The sequence below is a fragment of the Astatotilapia calliptera genome, chromosome 17 (genome assembly GCF_900246225.1).
Source record: "Astatotilapia calliptera chromosome 17, fAstCal1.2, whole genome shotgun sequence".
Classification (NCBI taxonomy): domain Eukaryota; kingdom Metazoa; phylum Chordata; class Actinopteri; order Cichliformes; family Cichlidae; genus Astatotilapia; species Astatotilapia calliptera.
Genome location: NC_039318.1, coordinates 14968108 through 14988381, shown reverse-complemented (window position 1 = coordinate 14988381; position 20274 = coordinate 14968108). Strand labels below are relative to the sequence as shown.

The following is a 20274-nucleotide window of genomic DNA, read 5'->3' as shown; positions in this document are numbered from 1 at the left end:
TATAATATTTGCACTGAAAGATATATCCTGGTTAAAACGGAGTCTAAGATTACTGTGTTACGGAAGGTAACCAGTATCTGGTTAGAGTACAACAACTTCAGTACTACTGTAGTTTTAAAAATGTCAATGGTCAGCATGATGGCATAGTCTAACAGCAAGAAGGTCCTTAGTATATCTAAATTTAAAAGCAGGAAATTAGAGGTCTTGCAGGTGTTTATGTCTTTAGCTCTTTATGTGGTTTAACTAATTGGTATCTGTCTGACATCACAGACAAATAAAGCTGATTATCATCTGCATAGCAATAAAAATGTATGCTATGCCTTCTAATAATACTGACTAGTAGAACTGGTCCTAACACAGAACTCTGTGGAACTCCTTAATTAACCTTAGTGTGTGAAGAAAATTCCTAAATTAGATATGATTCAAACCACTGCAGCGCAGCACATTTAATGCCTACAACATGGTCTAAACGCTGTTACAAAATATTGTGATCAAGAATATTAAACACTCCACTGAGGTCTAGCCGGACAAACATAGATATGACTCGACAACAAGATCATTTGTAATCTTCATTAATGTTGTTTCTGTCCTGTGAGTTCAGAATTCAGACTAAAAAAAATAAACCATTCCTCTTTTTGGATTGATTGATTATATCTAAGATCAAAATGTAAATTTATTGTTAGGACTTCTAGACATGGGATCTAATAGACACACTGACAGTTTGGAGGAAGTAATTATTGATGTCAACTTGGAAAAAAGGGAAAAATTAGCTAATATTTCTCTAACAACCTGCATCTTTTCTGTTGAATAAAATGTGGGCATCTGAAATATGCATATAATTGCATTCTGTTTTTATTTACATTTTAAACAGGTTTTTATTTTGGATATGTGTTTGTAGTTTGCAAGTTGTGAAATGACCCTACCCACACAGTGTACAGTTCTCATGGTTTCAGCTTTATTTTTAACCAAAAGCACTCTTTCTATTTCCGGCACAGTCTTGTAGCCCGGAACCAACTCTCTCCATGGTTTCCTCCACTACATGCTCCCTTCCCGCCAGTCTCCTCTGTCACTATAAAAGGAGACGGAGTCATTAGTCCCATCATAATCATGTGTCCCCTCTGACATCCAGCACCACCCCATGAGCTCACTATACCACATACACCACCAACGTTTTCTTGATTTTTACAATTCCTTTGCATGTAATCTTAAAATGTATACCTGGTTGCTTCGGTATTCATTTGCCCTGCAGTCCATAATGCAATAGGGATTTATGCTTTACCTGCCAGTATTGGCATTTAAAATACTTCTAAGAAATTAAGTAGCAGCTGTTAAAAAGTTTGCATTATTTATTTTTAGTTTTATACTCTGAAGTTTTCCTATTGTAATCTTTCAACATTATCTTCCAGGACACATTTGCATCTTGTTCTCTGCAAGTTCCAAATTATCGGAACTGCGTTTCATCGTATGTGATAAGTGCCTCAACTTTACCACATATTGGCCTGTATTTTACAGCTTCACTATCTTCAGGTTGCTTAGTGTCGCATACATAGAGTTCCTGTTTATGGTTTTTGTTATATAACACTAATAAGGCTGATGGTAAAACAGAATGACATTATAGGATGCAGTCATATGTGGCCATTTTTGTATTAATCAGTGAATTGCAACACTGCACTGACTTAGACATTTTCACTACCTCTTTTCTGTGACCTGCAAGAACTTGCCTGCTTCACAAGTTCACTTTTCACCTGATAACATAGACATTCATGCTTTGTACTTTGTGCACGTAGCCTGTGGTTTATCAAGTCAGCTTCACTGGAGTGTCTTCCACAGGTTTTGTGGAGTTGCAGACAGAAAACGCTGATCTACTGGAAAATGTTGGAACAATTCCTTTCCTGGATTTCAAGCACTTTGCCTCCAGAATCTTTTTTCCTGAGGTGAACGAAGCTCAAAAGAAACCAAATGCTGATACGTGACAAGCTTATTCTGTGAACTGTGAAAAATTACCAATTGGTGTCAGTTTAGTAGAGCTGTGTTGTTGTTTTTCAGAATGAATCTTTGATGGAATCCTGTATCAAAGACATCAGTCAGGTAAGTTTTGACGTCATCTGTTGTTTGCAGTTGTTTTCATGGTTTCATTCCATCTGTCGTTATGTTATGTTATGTTATGATCAGGATGTGGTGAAGATTCAGCTTGATGAGTGTTGCCAGGGCTTGTCCAGGCTGATCCAGGACCAGCTCTTCCTCACCTCCATGGTGCATGCTCTCGAGGAAGAGAAGAGTTTCACCATCAAAGACAAGTCAGTTTGGCACTCTGTATTTTATGTAACTGCCTAATCTGCGATATATTTTGTTTTGTTTTGATGGGGGGGTGTCGCACTGATGATGTAGAACTCAAGACTACAGAAAACAACCAAAGTGGATGATAGCAGCGTTAATTCTTTCCAAGATTAAGACAACGTTATTCAAAACATGTAGCCATGTAAAGAGCTCCCTCAAAGAGAAAAGTTTACCGTTGTCAAAGTGTAAAATGAAGAGGTGCCTTTTTTTGATGGAAATACAAATGGTGCAAACCACTGGTTACACACAGATTAGACCAGAAAACACGTAAAGGAGCCTGCACAGTTTTAACCAAGATTACCTAAATGAATCTAGGATAATCTTGGTTAACCAAGATGGCTGGAAAAGAAACAGCTCAAACTCATGATGTGAAGCTCTGTCAATTATTCATCTCTAACTTGTTCCTTTAATTTTTTGTTTCAGATGTGCAGTAGCATCTCTGCTCACTGTAGCGCTCCACAGCAACTTGTCATACCTGACGGAGGTGATGGAGGTTCTGCTCAAGGATCTGATGCAGAAGAGCAGCAACGCTCAGCCCAAGCTGTTACTCCGACGCACTGAGTCTATAGTGGAGAAACTGCTCACCAACTGGATGTCCATCTGCCTCTACGGCTTCCTTCGGGTTTGTTGCTCTCAGTGTTTTATGTCTTTGCTGTTTTGCCTAAATTGAAAATTCAGCTTCTGACTTATCATGTTTTTTAATGCCCTTATTGTCTTACTTTTGTCAATTAGTGTATATTATGTGTGAGCCTGTTGCTGCATTAGCTGCTGCTGCCTAAACACTCCAAGAAATTATTGTAGTTGTTATTATGGATGTGCTACAGCCACAGACCCCAACCTGCATGCAAATGACAAACATTTAGTAATAAAGACGCAACAGGCTAGTTTTGGGAAGGCTGCATTAAGAATTGGTGACCCGTGACTGACCCCGGGCCTGGCAGATCCCCGTGATCATTTTGAGAGAGGCTGACAAACTGAGGAGATCAGCACAAGTGGTGCAAGTAGTTATTTATAGTGGTATGACCAAAGGCTGCAAGGGAAGTGTTTAGGGTGTGGTCTGGTTCCAGAAAAACAGTTAAATTATCTCCAGTAAGTTGTATCATTTAATGTTGTTTACTAAATTAAGACGTGCACTACAGGTCAACATAGCAAAGCAGCACTTTGTTCAGTTATCCAAACTGTACTGTGAAAACTGAAGAAGACACTCAAAGAAGAGAAAAAAGAAGAAGAAGAGCTCAACATAATGCCTGTAACATTAATGCTTGCGTCAGCATGTGGCTGTATGATTGTTCGCATGCTAACAATAGCGTTTATCTTAAAGAACAGCATCATTGTTTCAGTTCTTCTTACTTTTGATTCACATTTTTTCTCATTCAAATATTTTTTGAAACTTTTTTGGCTACAATACAAACTACAGAAAAACTCTATAGCTATTATGTAAAATATTAGAGCATTGAAACAATGAAAGTAAATCTTATGGGCTGCGAAGTGACATTCATGCTATGTATAGGTCTGAAGTAACACTTCAAACATCATGTTCAGTTTCCACATCCTCCGTTCACTTACTTTAGCCATCGCTAAAGGAAACATCGCCGTGGTTACCAGTGTTGGGAAGGTTACTTTTAAAATGTATTCCACTACAGATTACAGAATACATGCCCCAAAATGTATTCTGTAACGTATTCCGTTACGTTACTCAATGAGAGTAATGTATTCTGAATACTTTGGATTACTTAATACATTATCATGCTTTTTACAACTACGTGAATGTACTATTGCTACGTTATTTATTACTGTTACTGAAGGTCCGCGGCTCCGAACCGTAGTAAAGGGACCTCTGGCTAATACGGCGGGGTCCCTGTCGGCTCGTAGCCGAAAACTAGCTTTACTTTGTTGTGTGGGTCAAGTTTGCTTGCGAGAGACAGAGAGAGGCGTTGAAAGGCTGCTCCAACGGAACTTATTGTTTGGGAGGAAAACACAAACACAGTGTACAGTCGAGTCTTAATAGCTTACTTACAACTGGGCTCATCAGGCACTCTTCTTGGCTGCAGTGGTTATTATTATATTTACATGCTTCCAGCTCCCGTTTTTGCTCGATGACAGCTCGTACTTTTCGAGTCTCCTTTTTCTCGTTCCTCGCGCTCACAGACACATAACGTGTATGGTAGTCCATTCTCCCTGCAGCACGGACTACACTGACCATGAGGCTACATTCTTTAGGGCGATGCCGGTGTTGTGCCAAAAAGTGATTGTCTGCCAAAAACTGATTTCCGGTATTTGCCAAAAACTGATTGCTCGTATTTAAACTGCTATAAGTAACTTGTTGGGCTATAATATGTGAAACATATGTCAAATGCATCCCTCATGGATGACATAAAGTCATCTTGAGCCACAAACAACATTCGTGTAACAAGGTAGAAGCCGCAATCAGTTTTTGGCAGTGACTTTTATATAACCTTTATTTATGCAGTTAAAAAAATCTCATTAACATTAAAAATGTCTTTTGTAAGAGTAAGTTGGCCAAGAGGACAGCAGACATGGCAGCAAATATTACAATATTTCTGTAAAAATGTTTTAAGTGGGGATAAGATAAGAGAGAGAGATAAGATAGAACTTTATTAATCCCTCGGGTGGGTTCCTCTGGGAAATTCGACTTCCAAAAAGCACAGCAACGACCGAAGTTACAGTTACAGAATTGTTATTTATATATATATATATATATATATATATATATATATATATATATATATATATATATACATACACACACATATATACATACATACATACATACATACATACATACATACACACATACACATACACACACACACACACACACACATATAAATACAGAGATAAATATAAATAAAATATACAAAGGGGATAAATAGAATAAATAGGAATAAAAAATAAAAATACAAGTGAATTGCACATTTCAAGTATTGAGTCTATTGCACTGTTGACTATTTACAAAAAGTATTGCACAAGGTATTGTACAGTGAGGTGAAGAGGCACTACAGCTTAGTTGTTCCCCCCTCCTTTGTCCTCCTGTTTCTCCTCCCTCTCCCCTCCAGAGAGGAGTTAAACAGTTTGATGGCGTGTGGGACAAAGGAGTTTTTAAGTCTGTTAGTTCTTGTCTTGGGGAGAAGCAACCTGTCACTGAACAGACTCTTCTGATTGTTTATGGCCGTGTGCAGAGGATGCCCAGCATTGTTCATAATGTCCATCAGTTTCTTTAATGTCCTTTTCTCTGCCACTGTCACCAGAGTGTCCAGCTTCATGCCGACCACAGAGCCAGCCTTCCTGATCAGTTTCTCCAGCCTGCATGAGTCCTTCTTTGCTGTGCTGCTCCCCCAGCACACCACAGCATAGAAAAGTACTCCAGCAACCACCGACTGGTAAAACATCCTCAGGAGCTTCCTGCAGATGTTAAAAGACCTCAGCCTCCTGAGGAAGTACAGTCGGCTTTGGGCTTTTTTATACAGGTGCTCTGTGTTGCATGACCAGTCCAGTTTATTGTCCACCCACAGCCCGAGGTACTTGTACTTGTTGACCACCTCCACCTCCTCCCCCTCTATCTGAACCGGCAGTGGACCTTCTCTGGACCTCCCGAAGTCCACAACCAGTTCCTTAGTCTTTGAGGTGTTGAGTTGCAGGTGGTTTGTGTGACTCCATGCGACAAAGTTCCTCACCAGACTTCTGTACTCCTCTTCCTGATCATCCCAGATACACCCCATGATGGCCGTGTCATCTGCAAACTTCTGAATATGGCATAATTCAGAGTTGTAGCAGAAGTCAGAGGTGTACAGGGTGAAGAGAAGAGGGGACAGCACAGTTCCCTGTGGTGCTCCTGTGCTGCTGACCACAGTGTCAGACGTGATGTCCTTCAGCCTGACGTACTGTGGTCTGTCGGTGAGGTAGTCGGAGATCCAAGCCACCAGGCAGGGGTCCACCTCCATCCTGTTCAGTTTTTCCTGAAGCATACAGGGCCGGATGGTATTAAAGGCACTGGAAAAGTCAAGAAACAGTATCCTGACCGTGCCTTTTCCCCCATCCAGGTGTGAGTGGGCTCTGTGTAGGAGGTACAGGATGGCATCCTCCACTCCGACACCCGCCTTGTATGCAAACTGTAGTGGGTCCTGGGCATGTTGTACCTGTGGTCGGAGGAAGTTGAGGAAGAGCCGCTCTAGAGTCTTCATAAGATGTGACGTCAGTGCCACCGGTCGGAAGTCATTCAGCTCATTGGGCCGGTTCTTTTTGGGGACCGGGACGATGCAGGATGTCTTCCATAGGGCGGGCACTCTCCCCAGTCGCAGACTGAGGTTGAAGACTCGTTGTAGCGGCTCCCCAAGTTCAGCAGCACACGCCTTTAGCATCCTAGGACACACCTTGTCTGGGCCTGCTGCCTTTCTGGAGCGAAGCTTCCTCAGTTGCCTCCTGACCTGATCCACTGTGACACTGGGAGATGTTTGGGAGGAGGGGAGGGGGGGAGATGTCTTGCTGCTGAGAGAGGGATTGGAGGAGGGGGGTGTCATGGTGTGTCATAAAAGGATAAAGGACCAGATTGGTTATAATGTAAGTACAATAGCAGAGAGTTGTAAAGATACTTGAAAAACAGATATTGTTTTAATTCTCTATATAACCCCTTTGTAAACCCTGTTCACCGAAGTCTATTTACGAACATACGTAAAGATATTACACATAAAAAATACACAGAAACATTGGAAATCAGTTTTTGGCAGACAATCACTTTTTGGCACAACACCGGTATCATTCTGCCTATTAGCTTAGCACAACAAAAAGGCGCTCTCTCACCCAGGAAACACACAGGCAGAGTGAGAGAGCGTCACCCTGTAACCACGGCAACCGTAACGCTGCCGCCTGGAACAACAGAACGTAGCTGTCAAACAAAACCCAAACAGTCCTGACCCGCGACAAAATGAAACAGGAAAATACCGCAGTGTAATCCATTTATTTCAACAAAGTAACTGTATTCTCAATACCACCTTTTTAAACTAACTGTAACGGAATACAGTTACTCATATTTTGTACTTTAAATACGTAACAGCGGTACATGTATTCCGTTACTCCCCAACACTGGTGGTTACAGACATTAGATCTGCATTATTCTGTCAGTTTTGTAAAAAAAAAAAAACAATTATAACTGCTGAGTATGTTTTATTTCTCTGTGACAATATGTGATACACGTTTAGTTACATCAACTAATCAGAGTGAGCTATAAGAAGCCACCAATGCTTCTAGCTAAACTTCTCTGCACTGACCAACAAAAGTTTCTTTATAACGTTGCCTCAGCTTCTCTCTTGACAGACTGAGTTCCTGTTTCTGATTTTCCACAGGAAACTGTTGGCCAGCACCTGTTCCTGATGGTTAGCGCCCTCACGCAGCAGATTGCAAAAGGCCCAGTGGATTGTGTCACAGAGAAAGCGCTGTACACGCTCAACGAGGACTGGCTGCTCTGGCAGGCTCAGGACTTCAGCTCGCTGGTACACAAACACACACTCATACGTTCTGCATAACAAAGTGCATGCACAACTGAGTCACACCGTGCATGAAAGCAATCGTCTGACAGCCCTTCACAAGTTTGGCAGTTGTGCATGTGGAAGCAATATTTAATACTTCCTTATATTAGTTCTGTTTTTGCTCCCTTAGTTTGGTAAGTTCAAACCTTGCTTTAACTTGTTGCTGACATACGGTAACCCAGAAGTCATTTAAATATTCTCTTGTGCATGTGTTGGGGAAAGTGATGGCAAATAAAAGCACAACAGCACACAGCGGTTCTAGATCAACACCCCAAGTGTCCTATTCTAATATGGCGTGGGACACTGTCATGTCTTTACTTTGTTTTCAGGGTATCTTTCTAAATTTCTTGGGTGTTGTGGAAGAGACCACTCTTAAAACAGGGCGAGTCAATCACACTAATAAATCTACTGCTTTTGTTTTTTTATTTTCTTTAAGGCTTGTGAACTTGTGAACCACATGAAACTGAAAAACAGCACCCTTTCAGCATGCACGCAAGTGTGATATGTTTGCTGTGGTGACAAGAAACTAGATATAATCCCTTGACGAGCGCCCCAGTGAATGTAGGCCCAACCTGCAACTCTAACAAATGAGACGTTGCACATTGCCAAACAACACACTCGAGGTGCCGTTTAAGGAAGCATGCACTTACACTTCTGATTAAAACATTGAATTCTAGGAAGTGGAAGATCTCTGCGAAACATAGATCAAACACACCAATAAACCCGCATTCTGGTACAACATGCTTTGTGGGACACACCCTACCTGATAATGTAGAGAAGACACCAGTACTTGCTTGGTTGGACCTAATTTTTTTAATTTGGTTGTTATGGGCAGTAAAATGAACTCAGACCTGGTTTAACACCCAGATTAAAATACTAGGTATGTTTCAGTTTTTAAAATTAACATAGCATAAAATAATGACTATAAAAGGAAACCTGGACAGGTAAATAATACATGTGGTTCATTCAGTAGAGCACATCGCCTACTAATTGATTGGTTGGTGGTTAGAACCACAGCTCCCCTTGTGTGCATGTTATAATAACCTTGTGCAAGGTGCTGAAAACCTAATCGCCCCGATTCATGCATCTGAGATTAATTACTCAGCATCTTAGGAACTTTTTAAGTACTACCGTGTACCATTTTAAATGTAAGGGAGTCAGTGCCTGATTTGGCAATAACATAAAACGTAATAAGAATGTTTTCCCTTAACTGTACTTAAACAATGTAAACGTTTTCTAGATGAACAGTACTGCATTGTTGTTTCTGTTGTTTAGCTTGAAGTACTGAAGAAAGTTGCATCTGAGTCAAATCTGAAGTTGCACCCACAGTCTTGGAATGAGCCAGATTTCGTGAAGCTGTGGTTTCATACAGTCATTTAGTGAATAAAACCCAAGGATGGCATTTTCCTAACCTCAGCTTTGGTTGTTATTTGGTGACAAATCTTTTTTAAAGTTTCAGGGGCTTTAATGTTTTAACGGGAAGCATGAGCACAACCTGCCAGCTGTCTTGTTTTTAATCCCATGTTCGAAAGTAAATGCAGTAGCTTCACATGTTTTTACTTTGACGAGATTCTGATGGATGATAATTTTCTGTACATTTTGCAGTCTATTGACAGTGCATTATAATAGAGCTGGATCATTCTTCAGACTCTTAGATTTTAATCTAATCTGACAAACCACTGTCTCACTTTAGAGCTTATTTCTGTATATTAGATGACACATGCATTAGCCACCAGTTTAAAGGAAATCAGAATAAAGATAAGCCCTTCCTCATTATCTCTGCAAAGAATCAAAGATGCTGTTAAAGATATTGCAGCTTTTCTTTCTTTGAAACTTTTTTTTTTTTTAACTCTTAACCAGTTACCAAAAGTTTGCACAATAGGAATTTTTTTGTGATTTGTTGATGAGCATGAATTCAGTTGTGTGCATGCTGGTGGCATTACTTCCAAATGTTGCTTATTTGTGAGTTACTCTGAGCACAAAACTAGATAAAGTTTATCTGTTGTGTTAAGATTGTGGCCACTAAAGAATATTTCATTACTTCTTTTTTTTTTGCCTTGAGAAACTCTTGGGTTGCGTTTGCTGAATTCTTCGGGTGATTATCCATTTGCACTGTGGAGCTGATCTAATCAGTTTTGTAGCATCCTGTTTCTTCTGTCAGCAGTCACATTATTGATAAACACTGGTCATATGGTTCCACTGGTAGCCATACATGCTCACAACATACCTCCACCATTTTTGACAGATGTGGTGTGCTTTGGCTTGAGGTTGTCCTTGAGTGTAACCAGTGATTTGCACCTTGCTGTAAACCCTCTGTATTTCCATTCATGAGAGCATCTCTTGATTGTTGACTTGCTTAGATGTGTCAAAGTTAGCCCACTTTGTATCAACATCTCTTTGGAAATCATATAGAGGTTTGACTGAATAGCTATCAGTTGCAACACTTAGAATCAACTCCATATGGGCATCAGTTTAGCTCATTGGTTTGAAATGGCAACTATACAAAGTTCAATGGGTTCTAGTCGAACCTAGGGCCCTTTACTGTGTGTTTGCCCTTTGCCTGTCTCACTTTCCTGTTAAATTCCCACCTTTCCATTTATTAAATGGTGAAATATTGCTGGTAATCTGGCAATACAGAAATGCTAACGATTACTATTTTTTCTGCTTACAGAAGCTCAAAGTGCTGTTTGCTGTGGGCACTGACGGGGAGGTGAGTGAGCCTCTGGAGGTCATCGTCCTCGACTGTGATACAGTGGAGCAGGTCAAAGAGAAAATTCTGTCCAGCTTCAAGGCCAAGTTTGGTTTCCCCTACAACATTCCCCTGAGGGATGTCTGCATAGGTAGGTATCAGATCCTGCAAGAAGTGATAATAGCATGTCTTTAGCATGTCTTAAGTGATAAGTGATTTGCATCCACCAACCAGGTTTGAAGTGGTATAAAGAGGCAAGGAACAGATACACATACAGAGATTCCTTTATTTACTGAATCTTTTTTACTTGCCCTGTATATTTGTTACGTACATTAAAAATCTGCATATTATGTCCAAATTTAGGGCTTAAGAGCTGCAGACAAAGCGGAGAAGCTGCTGACAAAAAGCTATAGAATAAATGTAGCTTACATCTTAAGCATGTTGCACTGTTGAAGATGGTTTGACCTTTTGTTTTTATGCTTTTGCATCAAAATGAACAGTTAGATTATAATATTTACTGCTTATGTTGTCACTGTTCCTTGTTTTACAAACTATCAACACCTTCTGTTACTATTCCCACCAGAGTATGAGAAGAATGGATTATTCCTTCCTCTTGAGGAAGTTGATGCAAGCTCAATGGTTATTGGGGAGGTGACAATGCTCAACACACTCAAACACTACAAGGTGAGGAAATATTATGTATCTCTATCTACCTACCTACCTACCTACCTACCTACCTACCTACCTATCTGTGAAGCATGACCCTGATGGTAAGTGCGTATGTCGGATGTGCCACGCAATGCTCAATTTGTGGGAACAAGTGCGTTAGTGCAGTTAGCTTGTTAACGTGTTGACGCTGTCCAGCCCCACGCACGGGGCAATCCGCAGTAAATTCTTAACGGAGATTTGCCGCGTTATGGCGTTAATGTCATTTTAACAAGATTAACGCTGACAGCACTAGTGGGAACACAACGCCCGAAAAAAGTTTGCCTTGTAATTGGAAGGTTGCCGGTTTGAGCCCCGGCTCCAACAGTCTCGGTCGTTGTGTCCTTGGGCAAGACACTTCACCCGCTGCCTACTGGTGGTGGTCAGAGGGCCCGGTGGCGCCAGTGTCCGGCAGCCTCGCCTCTGTCAGTGCGCCCCAGGGTGGCTGTGGCTACAATGTAGCTGCCATCACCAGTGTGTGAATGTGTGTGTGAATGGGTGGATGACTGGATATGTAAAGCGCTTTGGGGTCCTTAGGGACTAGTAAAGCGCTATATAAATACAGGCCATTTACAACGAATATGACTGCACATTTACTCCAACATCATCCTAGTGCAAAGACAAGTGGAAGCAGACAAAAACAACTAGCACGCATGCTACAAACTTTACCAGAGTCAGCCTTTAGCACATGATTCTCCTTACGGGGACCTGATATGTTTAATATGCTGCTGAGAATATAGCCCAGAAGAAGCGTATAGTATAGCTTTTATTTTGGAAAGAGCCATTTCTCTGTAAAAACCTCTATTTTCCAAAGATGAGTGATTTCTCGATCAGATAGATTAATTTTTTTATTTTGTTGTTTCAGCAACATTACATTTAAAAACTGTACTTTTGAGTTAAAATATATATTTATCATTTTAATAAATGATAAATTAAAAAGGCATGAACATTTTTTGTATCGAAAAAATATCGAACCGTGACACCAAAGTATCGAACCGAACCGTGAATTTTGTGTATCGTTGCACCCCATATATATTTATATATTGTCTATATGTCAGGTTGGGTCTTAGACTCAACCTCTCTGGGTACATCTCAGGCCCTCTAAAGTACGGAGGCCTATCTCCCCTCACCACACTCCCTGCCGGTGGCTGATGCCCTCAGACGTTGGTGTGTTGGTGGTCCTTGTCGTCTGGGGCTGGGCGCTCATGTATGTACCGGCTCACTCCTGGTGGCCGATTGGCGGGGCCGGGCGCCTGTGGCCCGGCTGGGCTCCTTCCGGGGGGTGGGATGCCCTCAGGCCTCTGGGCCTGAAGCTCGGTCTTCTCTGGCACAACTGGCTGCCGGCAGAGCCCGCGGGCACGCCACTGCAACCCCCTCTGGCCTCTGCTCCGTAGCTGCTGGGTGACCTCTCGTTTGGGGCTCTACTCAGCTCTTCCCAGGAGGGTGGCACGGTTCCCCCCCTTTTGGTGGTCTCCTCGGGTCCTTGTACTCTGGGGCCTCTGGATATCTGGGGCCTGGATCTCCTCCATACCTGCTTCATACCCTGGTGGACGGGGCTATGGCTCCCCACACTCCCTAGCAGATCGTTACATGGAGAAACCTTTGGAATGCAAGCATGCTGATCCACACAGGTATGCACACAGGTGTACACACGGGTGTTCACAGACGCGGACTACACCTTTCTTGGCTGCTGCCTCAAAGCACATTGTGCGCTGTCAATCTTGCGTGCTGCACAATATCGTTTAATATTTAGTATCTACTGTTATCTACTGCTAGCTAGTTTATTGTGATGGTGCTGTTTTTTATTATGTTTCTCTTTGTTGTTTGCTTTCTCTTCTGTTTTTTTTCTCCATACAGGTGATCCAGGTGTTTTGTTTGTTTTTCTTTCTTCCCCCTTTCTCACCGTCTCTTCTCCCCTTTGGTTTTCTTTCTCTCCCTCTCTTTCTTTCATTCTTTCTCCCTGTCCTATCCCCCAGTCATGTCTGTCCTGTTTGTAGCAACCGAAAATAAAATCAATTCATAATTATAATAAAGGTCAATCAAATGGACCAATATGGCAAGGCCATGATGATCCACTTGGTAAAATAAATCCGCTTGGCATCTTTCTTGGCCTTAAGACAACAATTCTGATGGCTAAAGATCCAAACGGGACACAAAAAAAAGAAAAAAAAAAGAAAAAGAAAATAAGTAATCAGTCTTGGTATCCGGGAGGGGCTCAGAGTAGAGCAGCTGCTCCTCCGCATCGAAAGGAGCCAGCTGAGGTGGTTCGGGCATCTGACAAGGATGCCTCCTGGGCGCCTCCTGAGTGAGGCGTTCCGGGCATGTCCCACCGGGATGAGGCCCCGGGGCAGACCCAGGACACGCTGGAGAGATTATGTGTCTCGGCTGGCCTGGGAACGCCTTGGTGTTCCCCCGGATAAGCTAGAGGAGGTGGCTGGGGAGAGGGAGGTCTGGGCTTCTCTGCTTAGGCTGCTGCCCCCGCGTCCCGGCCCCGGATAAAGCGGAAGAGGATGGATGGAATAAGTAATCAGTAAAGTAACGGGATTACTTTTGGGGAGAAGTAATCAGTAATTAGTTACTAATTACTTTTTTCAAGTAACTTAACCAACCCTGACTTTTGGGTTGCTTTGGCTGTACGTTTTGGGTCATTGTCCATCTGTATTATGAAACACCCTCAATATGACTGCTTTTAGCTGGATTTGAGCAGACAGTATGTCACTGAACACCTCAGAATTCATTCAGCTGCTTCTGTCCTGCGTCAGATCATCAATAAACACAGGTGTCCCAGTCCCACTGGCAGCCATGCACACTCAAACCATCCCACTGCCCCCGCCATGTTTTACAGATGATGTGGTATGCTTGAATCATGAGCTGTTCCACGCCTTCTCCATACATTTTCTTGCTATGATTCTGGTTGAGGTTGATCTTGGTTTCATCTGTCTAAAGAATGTTTTTCCAGACCTGTGCTGGCTTTTTTAGATGTTTGTTTTTTGTTGTTTTTTTAGCAAAGTCCAATTTATTCTTTCTCTTCTTGAGGCTTATGAGTGCCTTGCACCTTGCAGTGAACCATCTGTATTTACTTTCATTTTAAAGATGGCTTGTGTCACCTGCATCTAGAGCTCCTTTGACCACACGTTGTCTGTTCACAACAAAATCTTCCAAATGCAAACACCACTCCTCAAATCAACTCCAGTCCTTTTATCTGCTTAATTTATAATGACACGATGAAGGAATTGCCCACATCTGCCCACGAAATAGGCTTTGAATCATTTGTCCAATTACTTTTGATCCTTTTAAAAAGAGGGTGGCATGTGTTAATTAGCTGAAACTCCTAAACTCTTCATCCAATTTGAAAGTGGACCCTCAAATCAAATCAGAGAGTCTGCACATGATGTCGATGTCCATTATATAACTATAGTATAATAATTATTCCAATTATAATTGGAATAATTATTATAATATAATTATATTATAATAATAATATTAATAATATAATGTCATATTATATAATTATAACTATCATTGCAATATATTTCATATTTGGACATAATTTTCAACATGATCCAGGAAGTGGCTATAGGGCTGCACACACTGGTACTGAAAACTCATCACAGGTGCAGTTTGTTTGTTTTTTTGGGGGGGGGTGTTAGATGACAGATTTCAGTGCCACTGCTTCTGTGCTGAAACCTGGCACTCTCTTGTTTTGAGTCTTTATCCCAAATTTACTAACCTTCCATTTACATTTGCTGTTAAGTTGGACTTTTATTTTGACAACACCAGAAAAGACTAGCTTAATTTGAGCCAAGAGAGGCAGAGAAACAAAGGAAATGGGAAATTCTATCTCACTTTCTCATTACAGCTAATAAGATCAGTAGAGGGGTTTTTTTTAACATAAAGGGAAGAAGTCTAGCAGAGGAAGAGTGGTTTTTGATGGTTTCATAATGTTTTTAATGGATCATGGAGTCTGTTTGTGTGACGTCTCTATCAATTATCAGTACCATCACTGTGTGGAAAGAGAGATTGATGCAGAAGCTGGATTTGGAGTCTGGTGCTGGACAATTTACAAAGCAATAATACAACTTAAATAACTCTCTCACACATATAATGAAGAAAGAAAGAAAGAAAGAAACAATTTTCAAGTGTGGGGTAACAAGCAACCAGTACAGACCCAGATATCTGGTGGGTGGTTGTGGTTTTGCACGCAGGTAATGAAGAAAATAAAAACTGAAAACACATTAAACACAGATTCTATGACCTCTGCAGGGCAGTTTTAGAAATTCCATTTTGTTTATATAATGCAAAACAATCTTGTAAAGATCATTTATATTGTGGGGTAAAGACCCCAAAATATACAAAATGCAAGGCTTCTTATTCCATAGCAGTTGTTCCATTTAAATTTTAGAAAAAGTACTGTATAAAAATGAACCAGTTTGTCTTCCTGTAGGCTAATGATGGCGGGACAATCAAAGTGCTCTCTAAGAAAACTCATCCTCCTCTGAGCCCACAAGGAAGTGTGAAAGGTAAGAAATACTGAATGCATCAAACTAAAAATTCCACATATGTCTTCATATTTCAAACAAGAGCATTTAATTAAATCCATAAAATTTGTATGTATTAGTCATATGTATATATATATACACACATATGACTAAATAAAATGACTAAATAATTGCTGTTGATCGCTCTCTGATATTTATATTTTCTCATCCAGATGACGAGAATTTCTCGGGAAAATACTTCCATTTGGTAAGAGACAACTTGTGTTATTTTTTGCAATACTGATTCATAAAAAATAATAATTTGGATCACTAATGCTTGGATTCAGATTATAGAACACATGTTGTCTAATCTGTCGGCTGGTGTCTTCATCCAGATCGATCCTGATGTAGATGAAGATCAAACAAAGAACCCAGAGAGGAAGAAGTTAAAGCTAAAGGAAGTACACCTCACCAAGCTGCTCTCTACCAAGGCAAGAGAAACTAGTTACAGCGCTACAGTATGCTTACACAAACAGCCACTAATACAGAACTGATACCAGAATCTCTCTCACAAGGTTACTCATAACCATGTGAGACATGGTTACATGGTTAACCTGGCTACTTTTAGTAACCTTCCCTTTTAACTGTCAGGAAAAATGGTTCTGATGAGAGAAGGTACACAAATGAAACACAAACTAAACAGGAGACTAGCAAAACTTGCTTGTGCCAAAACCAAACGTCCAAAGTCTCTAACTACCATGAGATGTGCAGATTTGAAGAACTCATTTAAAAAGCTTGAAAAAAACAAACAAACAACCTTTCTTCAAAGGAGGGTTGTTTTCTCACCTACTTATTTCTTCTGGGAGATCTGACAGTCATGTTTGTGGACTTTTCATTTGGATGTTCAAAAGCCCAAACACAGAATTTACTTGGAGCAACTCTAAATGGTACTCTGTAGTTTGCACAGCCCCCACATGCATGACTGACAACATGCTCCTGATTAGATGATCAGTGGTGTCCTGTGGGATCTCCTGAGGTCTGAGGTGCAACCTGGTGGTAAACTATTGGGTTTAGGTCAAATGAGCATGGGGAGGTAGTCAATGGTATCAATTCCTTCTTCCTCTAGGACAGGGGTGTTCAACTCCAGGACTCAAAGGCCTAAATCCCTGCAGGTTTTAGATGTGTCCTTGATTCAACACAGCTGATTTAAATGGCTAAATTACCTTCTGAACATGTGTTGAAGTTCTCCAGAGGCCTGGTAATGAACTAATCATTTGATTCAGGTGTGCTGACCTAGGGTGAGATCTAAAACCTGCATGACACTGGCCTTTGAGGCCTGGGGTTGGACACCCCTGCTCTAGGAACTACCGACATACTCTCCCCACAGGCCAGGCATTGTCTTGTACCAGGAGGAACCCAGGACCCACTTCACCAGCATTGGTTGACAGTGACTCCAAGGATTTCTTCTCAGTACCTAATGGCAGTCAGGGTCCTGCTGGATAACCTGTAGAGGTCTCCATGTCCCTTATGGAAATACCACCCCAGGCCATCAATGACCCACAACCAAACTGGTCATACTGAACAATGTTACAGGCAGCATAACGTTCTTCACGGTTTCTCCAGATTCTCTCGTGTCTGTCAAATGTGCTCAGAGTGAACCTGCTCTCATCTGTGAAAAGCACAGGGTGCCAGTGGTTGTACTCTTTAGCAAATGGCACTCGGGCACTAGGGTGAGGAGTAGTGAGCACAGGGCCGACTAGAGGATATTAGGCCCTGAAGTCTGTTTGATTAGAACCTTCTATGGCCCTGTCCAGCTCTCCTAGAGTAACTGTCCGTCTCCAGGAATCTCCTCTAGCTAGACCTGGGGCTTAGAGTACGCTTGGGGAGTGTGATTGTGTGTATAGTGTCTCTTTGTGTCTGTCTCCACGTTGGGTGAGTGTTGAGTAATTGCATATGCTCTCGCATGAGGGTGGGAATGGATGCCTGTAAGTCTGTGTCTATATGTCAGGTTGGGTATCAGATGCCACCTCTCTAGGGACATCTCAGGCCCTCCAAGGTATGGAGGTCTATCTCCCCCACCACTTCCCCTGCCATTGGCAGACGCCCTCAGACATCGGTGCGTTGGTGGTTCTTTGTGTCTGGGGATGGGCACCCAGGTACACACCGGCTCACTCCTTGGTGGCTGCTTGTCGGGGCCTGGAGCCTGGGGCTCGCTCGGGCCACTTCGGGGGTGGGGTTCCCTCAGCCTCTCAGCCTGGGGCTCGGTCACTCTGGCACAGCTGGCTGCTGGCGGAGCTCACGGGCACGTCACTGCAACCCCCCCTGGCTTCTGCTCCGCGGCTGCTGAGTGACCCCTCATCTGGGACTCTCCTCAGCTCTTTCTGGGACAGTGGTGCGGCTGCCCCTCTGTTGGTCTTCCTTGGTCTCTTGTGTTCTGAGGGCCTCTGGATGTCTGGAGTTTTGATCTCCTGCTTCATGCCCTGGAGGACGGGGCTGTGGCCCCCCCACACCCTCTAGCAGATCATTACATGAAGGAACCTTTTAAAAAAACAAGCGTGTCCATGCTCACAGGTGTACACATGGGTGCTCACACACACAAACTACACCCTTTTTGGCTCCTACCTCAAAGCACACTGTGCGCTGTCAATATTACGTGCTGCACAATAATGTTTAATATTTAGTATTTACTGTTATATTCCCATATATCATCGTGATGTTGTTTATTATGTTGCTCTTTTTTTTCTTCTGCTTGTTTTCTCTTTTTTCTTTTTTAACAGGTGATCCAGATGATTGATATTTGTATTTTTTGTCTGCTTATTTTGTTGGTTTTTGTTTTTTGCCCTTTATGCCCGTCCCTCTTCCCTGCAGTTTTTCTTTCCCTCCTTCTTTCTCCCCTTTCTTTTCCCCAGTCAAATCTGTCCCATATTTAGCAAGTGAAAATAAAACAAAATAAACAATAAAAGGTATATCAAATAGACCATTACGGTAAGGCTGGGATGGTCTATTTGGTAAAGTAAATCCGTTGGGCATCTTTCTTCGCCTTTAGACAATAATTCTGAAAGCAAAAGGGCCAAACGGGACAGGCAAAAACAAAAAAAACAAAAGAAAAAGTAATCTCCTCTACTTTCTTGAAACTGTGCTGGGAGCTGGGAGACACTGCAAACTTTCAGGCAATGGCACGTATTGATGTTCCATCCTGGAGGAGCTGGACTACCTGTGCAACCTCTGTAGGGTCCAGGTATCGCTTCATGGTGCCAGTAGTAACAGTGACACTAGCCAAAACTAGTGAAAAAACTAGGAAAGATGAAATGGGGGACATGCCAGTGGTCAGAGAGTACACTGTTTTAAAAAGTGTACCTTTGATCTTTTTTGCAAGCAGTGTATTTGGGAACCATACCCCAAAAAACAAAAAGTAAAAAACAACAAAAAAAAAACGAGATTAATACTGATAAAGGTTATTTACTCTCTCTGAAAATTCCCAGATAAGACCTGAATGATATGATTTTAAAATGTGTTCAGCGGGTTGATTACTGGCTGCAGCCAAATACCTGTCATAGTAAATATGCAGTCTTTCTAACAGAGAGCAGAATCGCCTCTTCTTGTCATTATACCCTCGGACACAGGTCTCCTGACTCTAGGAGGAACTTTATCAAATTGGTTTTCTATCTTAAAATGTAGTAAAACTAACTGAGATGAATGAACAGAAACCAGCTCATTGCATGCTGCTTGTGAAGAAGCTGAGAATGACACTACATTATCTCTCTTAGGTGGCAGTGCATTCATTTGTGGAGAAACTCTTCAGGTCCATCTGGGGCCTGACACTCAGCAGATCTCCGTTCGCTGTCAAGTACTTCTTTGACTTCTTGGACACTCAGGCGGAAAACATGAAGATCACTGACCCAGATGTCCTGCACATCTGGAAGACCAACAGGTACACGAAATATAAACATCAAAGAGCACTGGCCATAAGCAAATGTCTTAAGATGTTTCATGTTCTCATGTCCTTATCACCAGTTTGCCGCTGCGCTTCTGGATCAACATTCTGAAAAACCCTCAGTTTGTTTTTGACATGGAGAAGACGCCACATATGGACGGCTGCCTGTCCGTCATTGCTCAGGCCTTCATGGACTCCTTTTCTCTGAGTGAGATGCAGCTGGGGAAGGTAAGTACAGCACCGATCTTATCCCTAATTACTATTGCTAAACAAAAGGGTGGGTTTCATTTCGTTATGGAGAAAGCAGTCACACATCTGCAGTTTATTATTTGAGTTTTGCATCTTGCCACATATAATGCTTGATTTTTGCTCCATTTCAGTACGCGCCTACCAACAAGCTCCTCTATGCCAAAGACATTCCCAAGTTTAAACAGGAAGTGAAGATGTACTACAAACAGATAAGAGACCAGTCACCAGTCACGCCCGCAGAATTCAAGGATTTCCTGCACGAAGAGTCAAAGGTGAATCCATTTAGCGCTGATGCAGGAAAATCAAGGGTTTTGGAAATCCCAGCAGTGAACTAAAAGC

General features: G+C 41.9%; 1 protein-coding gene across 1 annotated transcript in view; it reads left to right on the top strand.

The window, feature by feature from the left end:
* The window catches only part of plxnc1 (plexin C1), a 34670-nt gene that overhangs the window by 12518 nt on the left and 1878 nt on the right, over window positions 1-20274 (top strand). Inside the window, exons 17-29 of the mRNA XM_026146968.1 lie at window positions 1831-1934; window positions 2047-2088; window positions 2173-2297; window positions 2761-2959; window positions 7698-7844; window positions 10552-10720; window positions 11153-11253; window positions 15719-15794; window positions 15986-16020; window positions 16148-16243; window positions 19520-19683; window positions 19767-19914; window positions 20067-20207. Of these exons, the coding sequence (XP_026002753.1) occupies window positions 1831-1934; window positions 2047-2088; window positions 2173-2297; window positions 2761-2959; window positions 7698-7844; window positions 10552-10720; window positions 11153-11253; window positions 15719-15794; window positions 15986-16020; window positions 16148-16243; window positions 19520-19683; window positions 19767-19914; window positions 20067-20207 (1547 nt within the window). The remainder of the gene's footprint in view (window positions 1-1830; window positions 1935-2046; window positions 2089-2172; window positions 2298-2760; window positions 2960-7697; window positions 7845-10551; window positions 10721-11152; window positions 11254-15718; window positions 15795-15985; window positions 16021-16147; window positions 16244-19519; window positions 19684-19766; window positions 19915-20066; window positions 20208-20274) is intronic.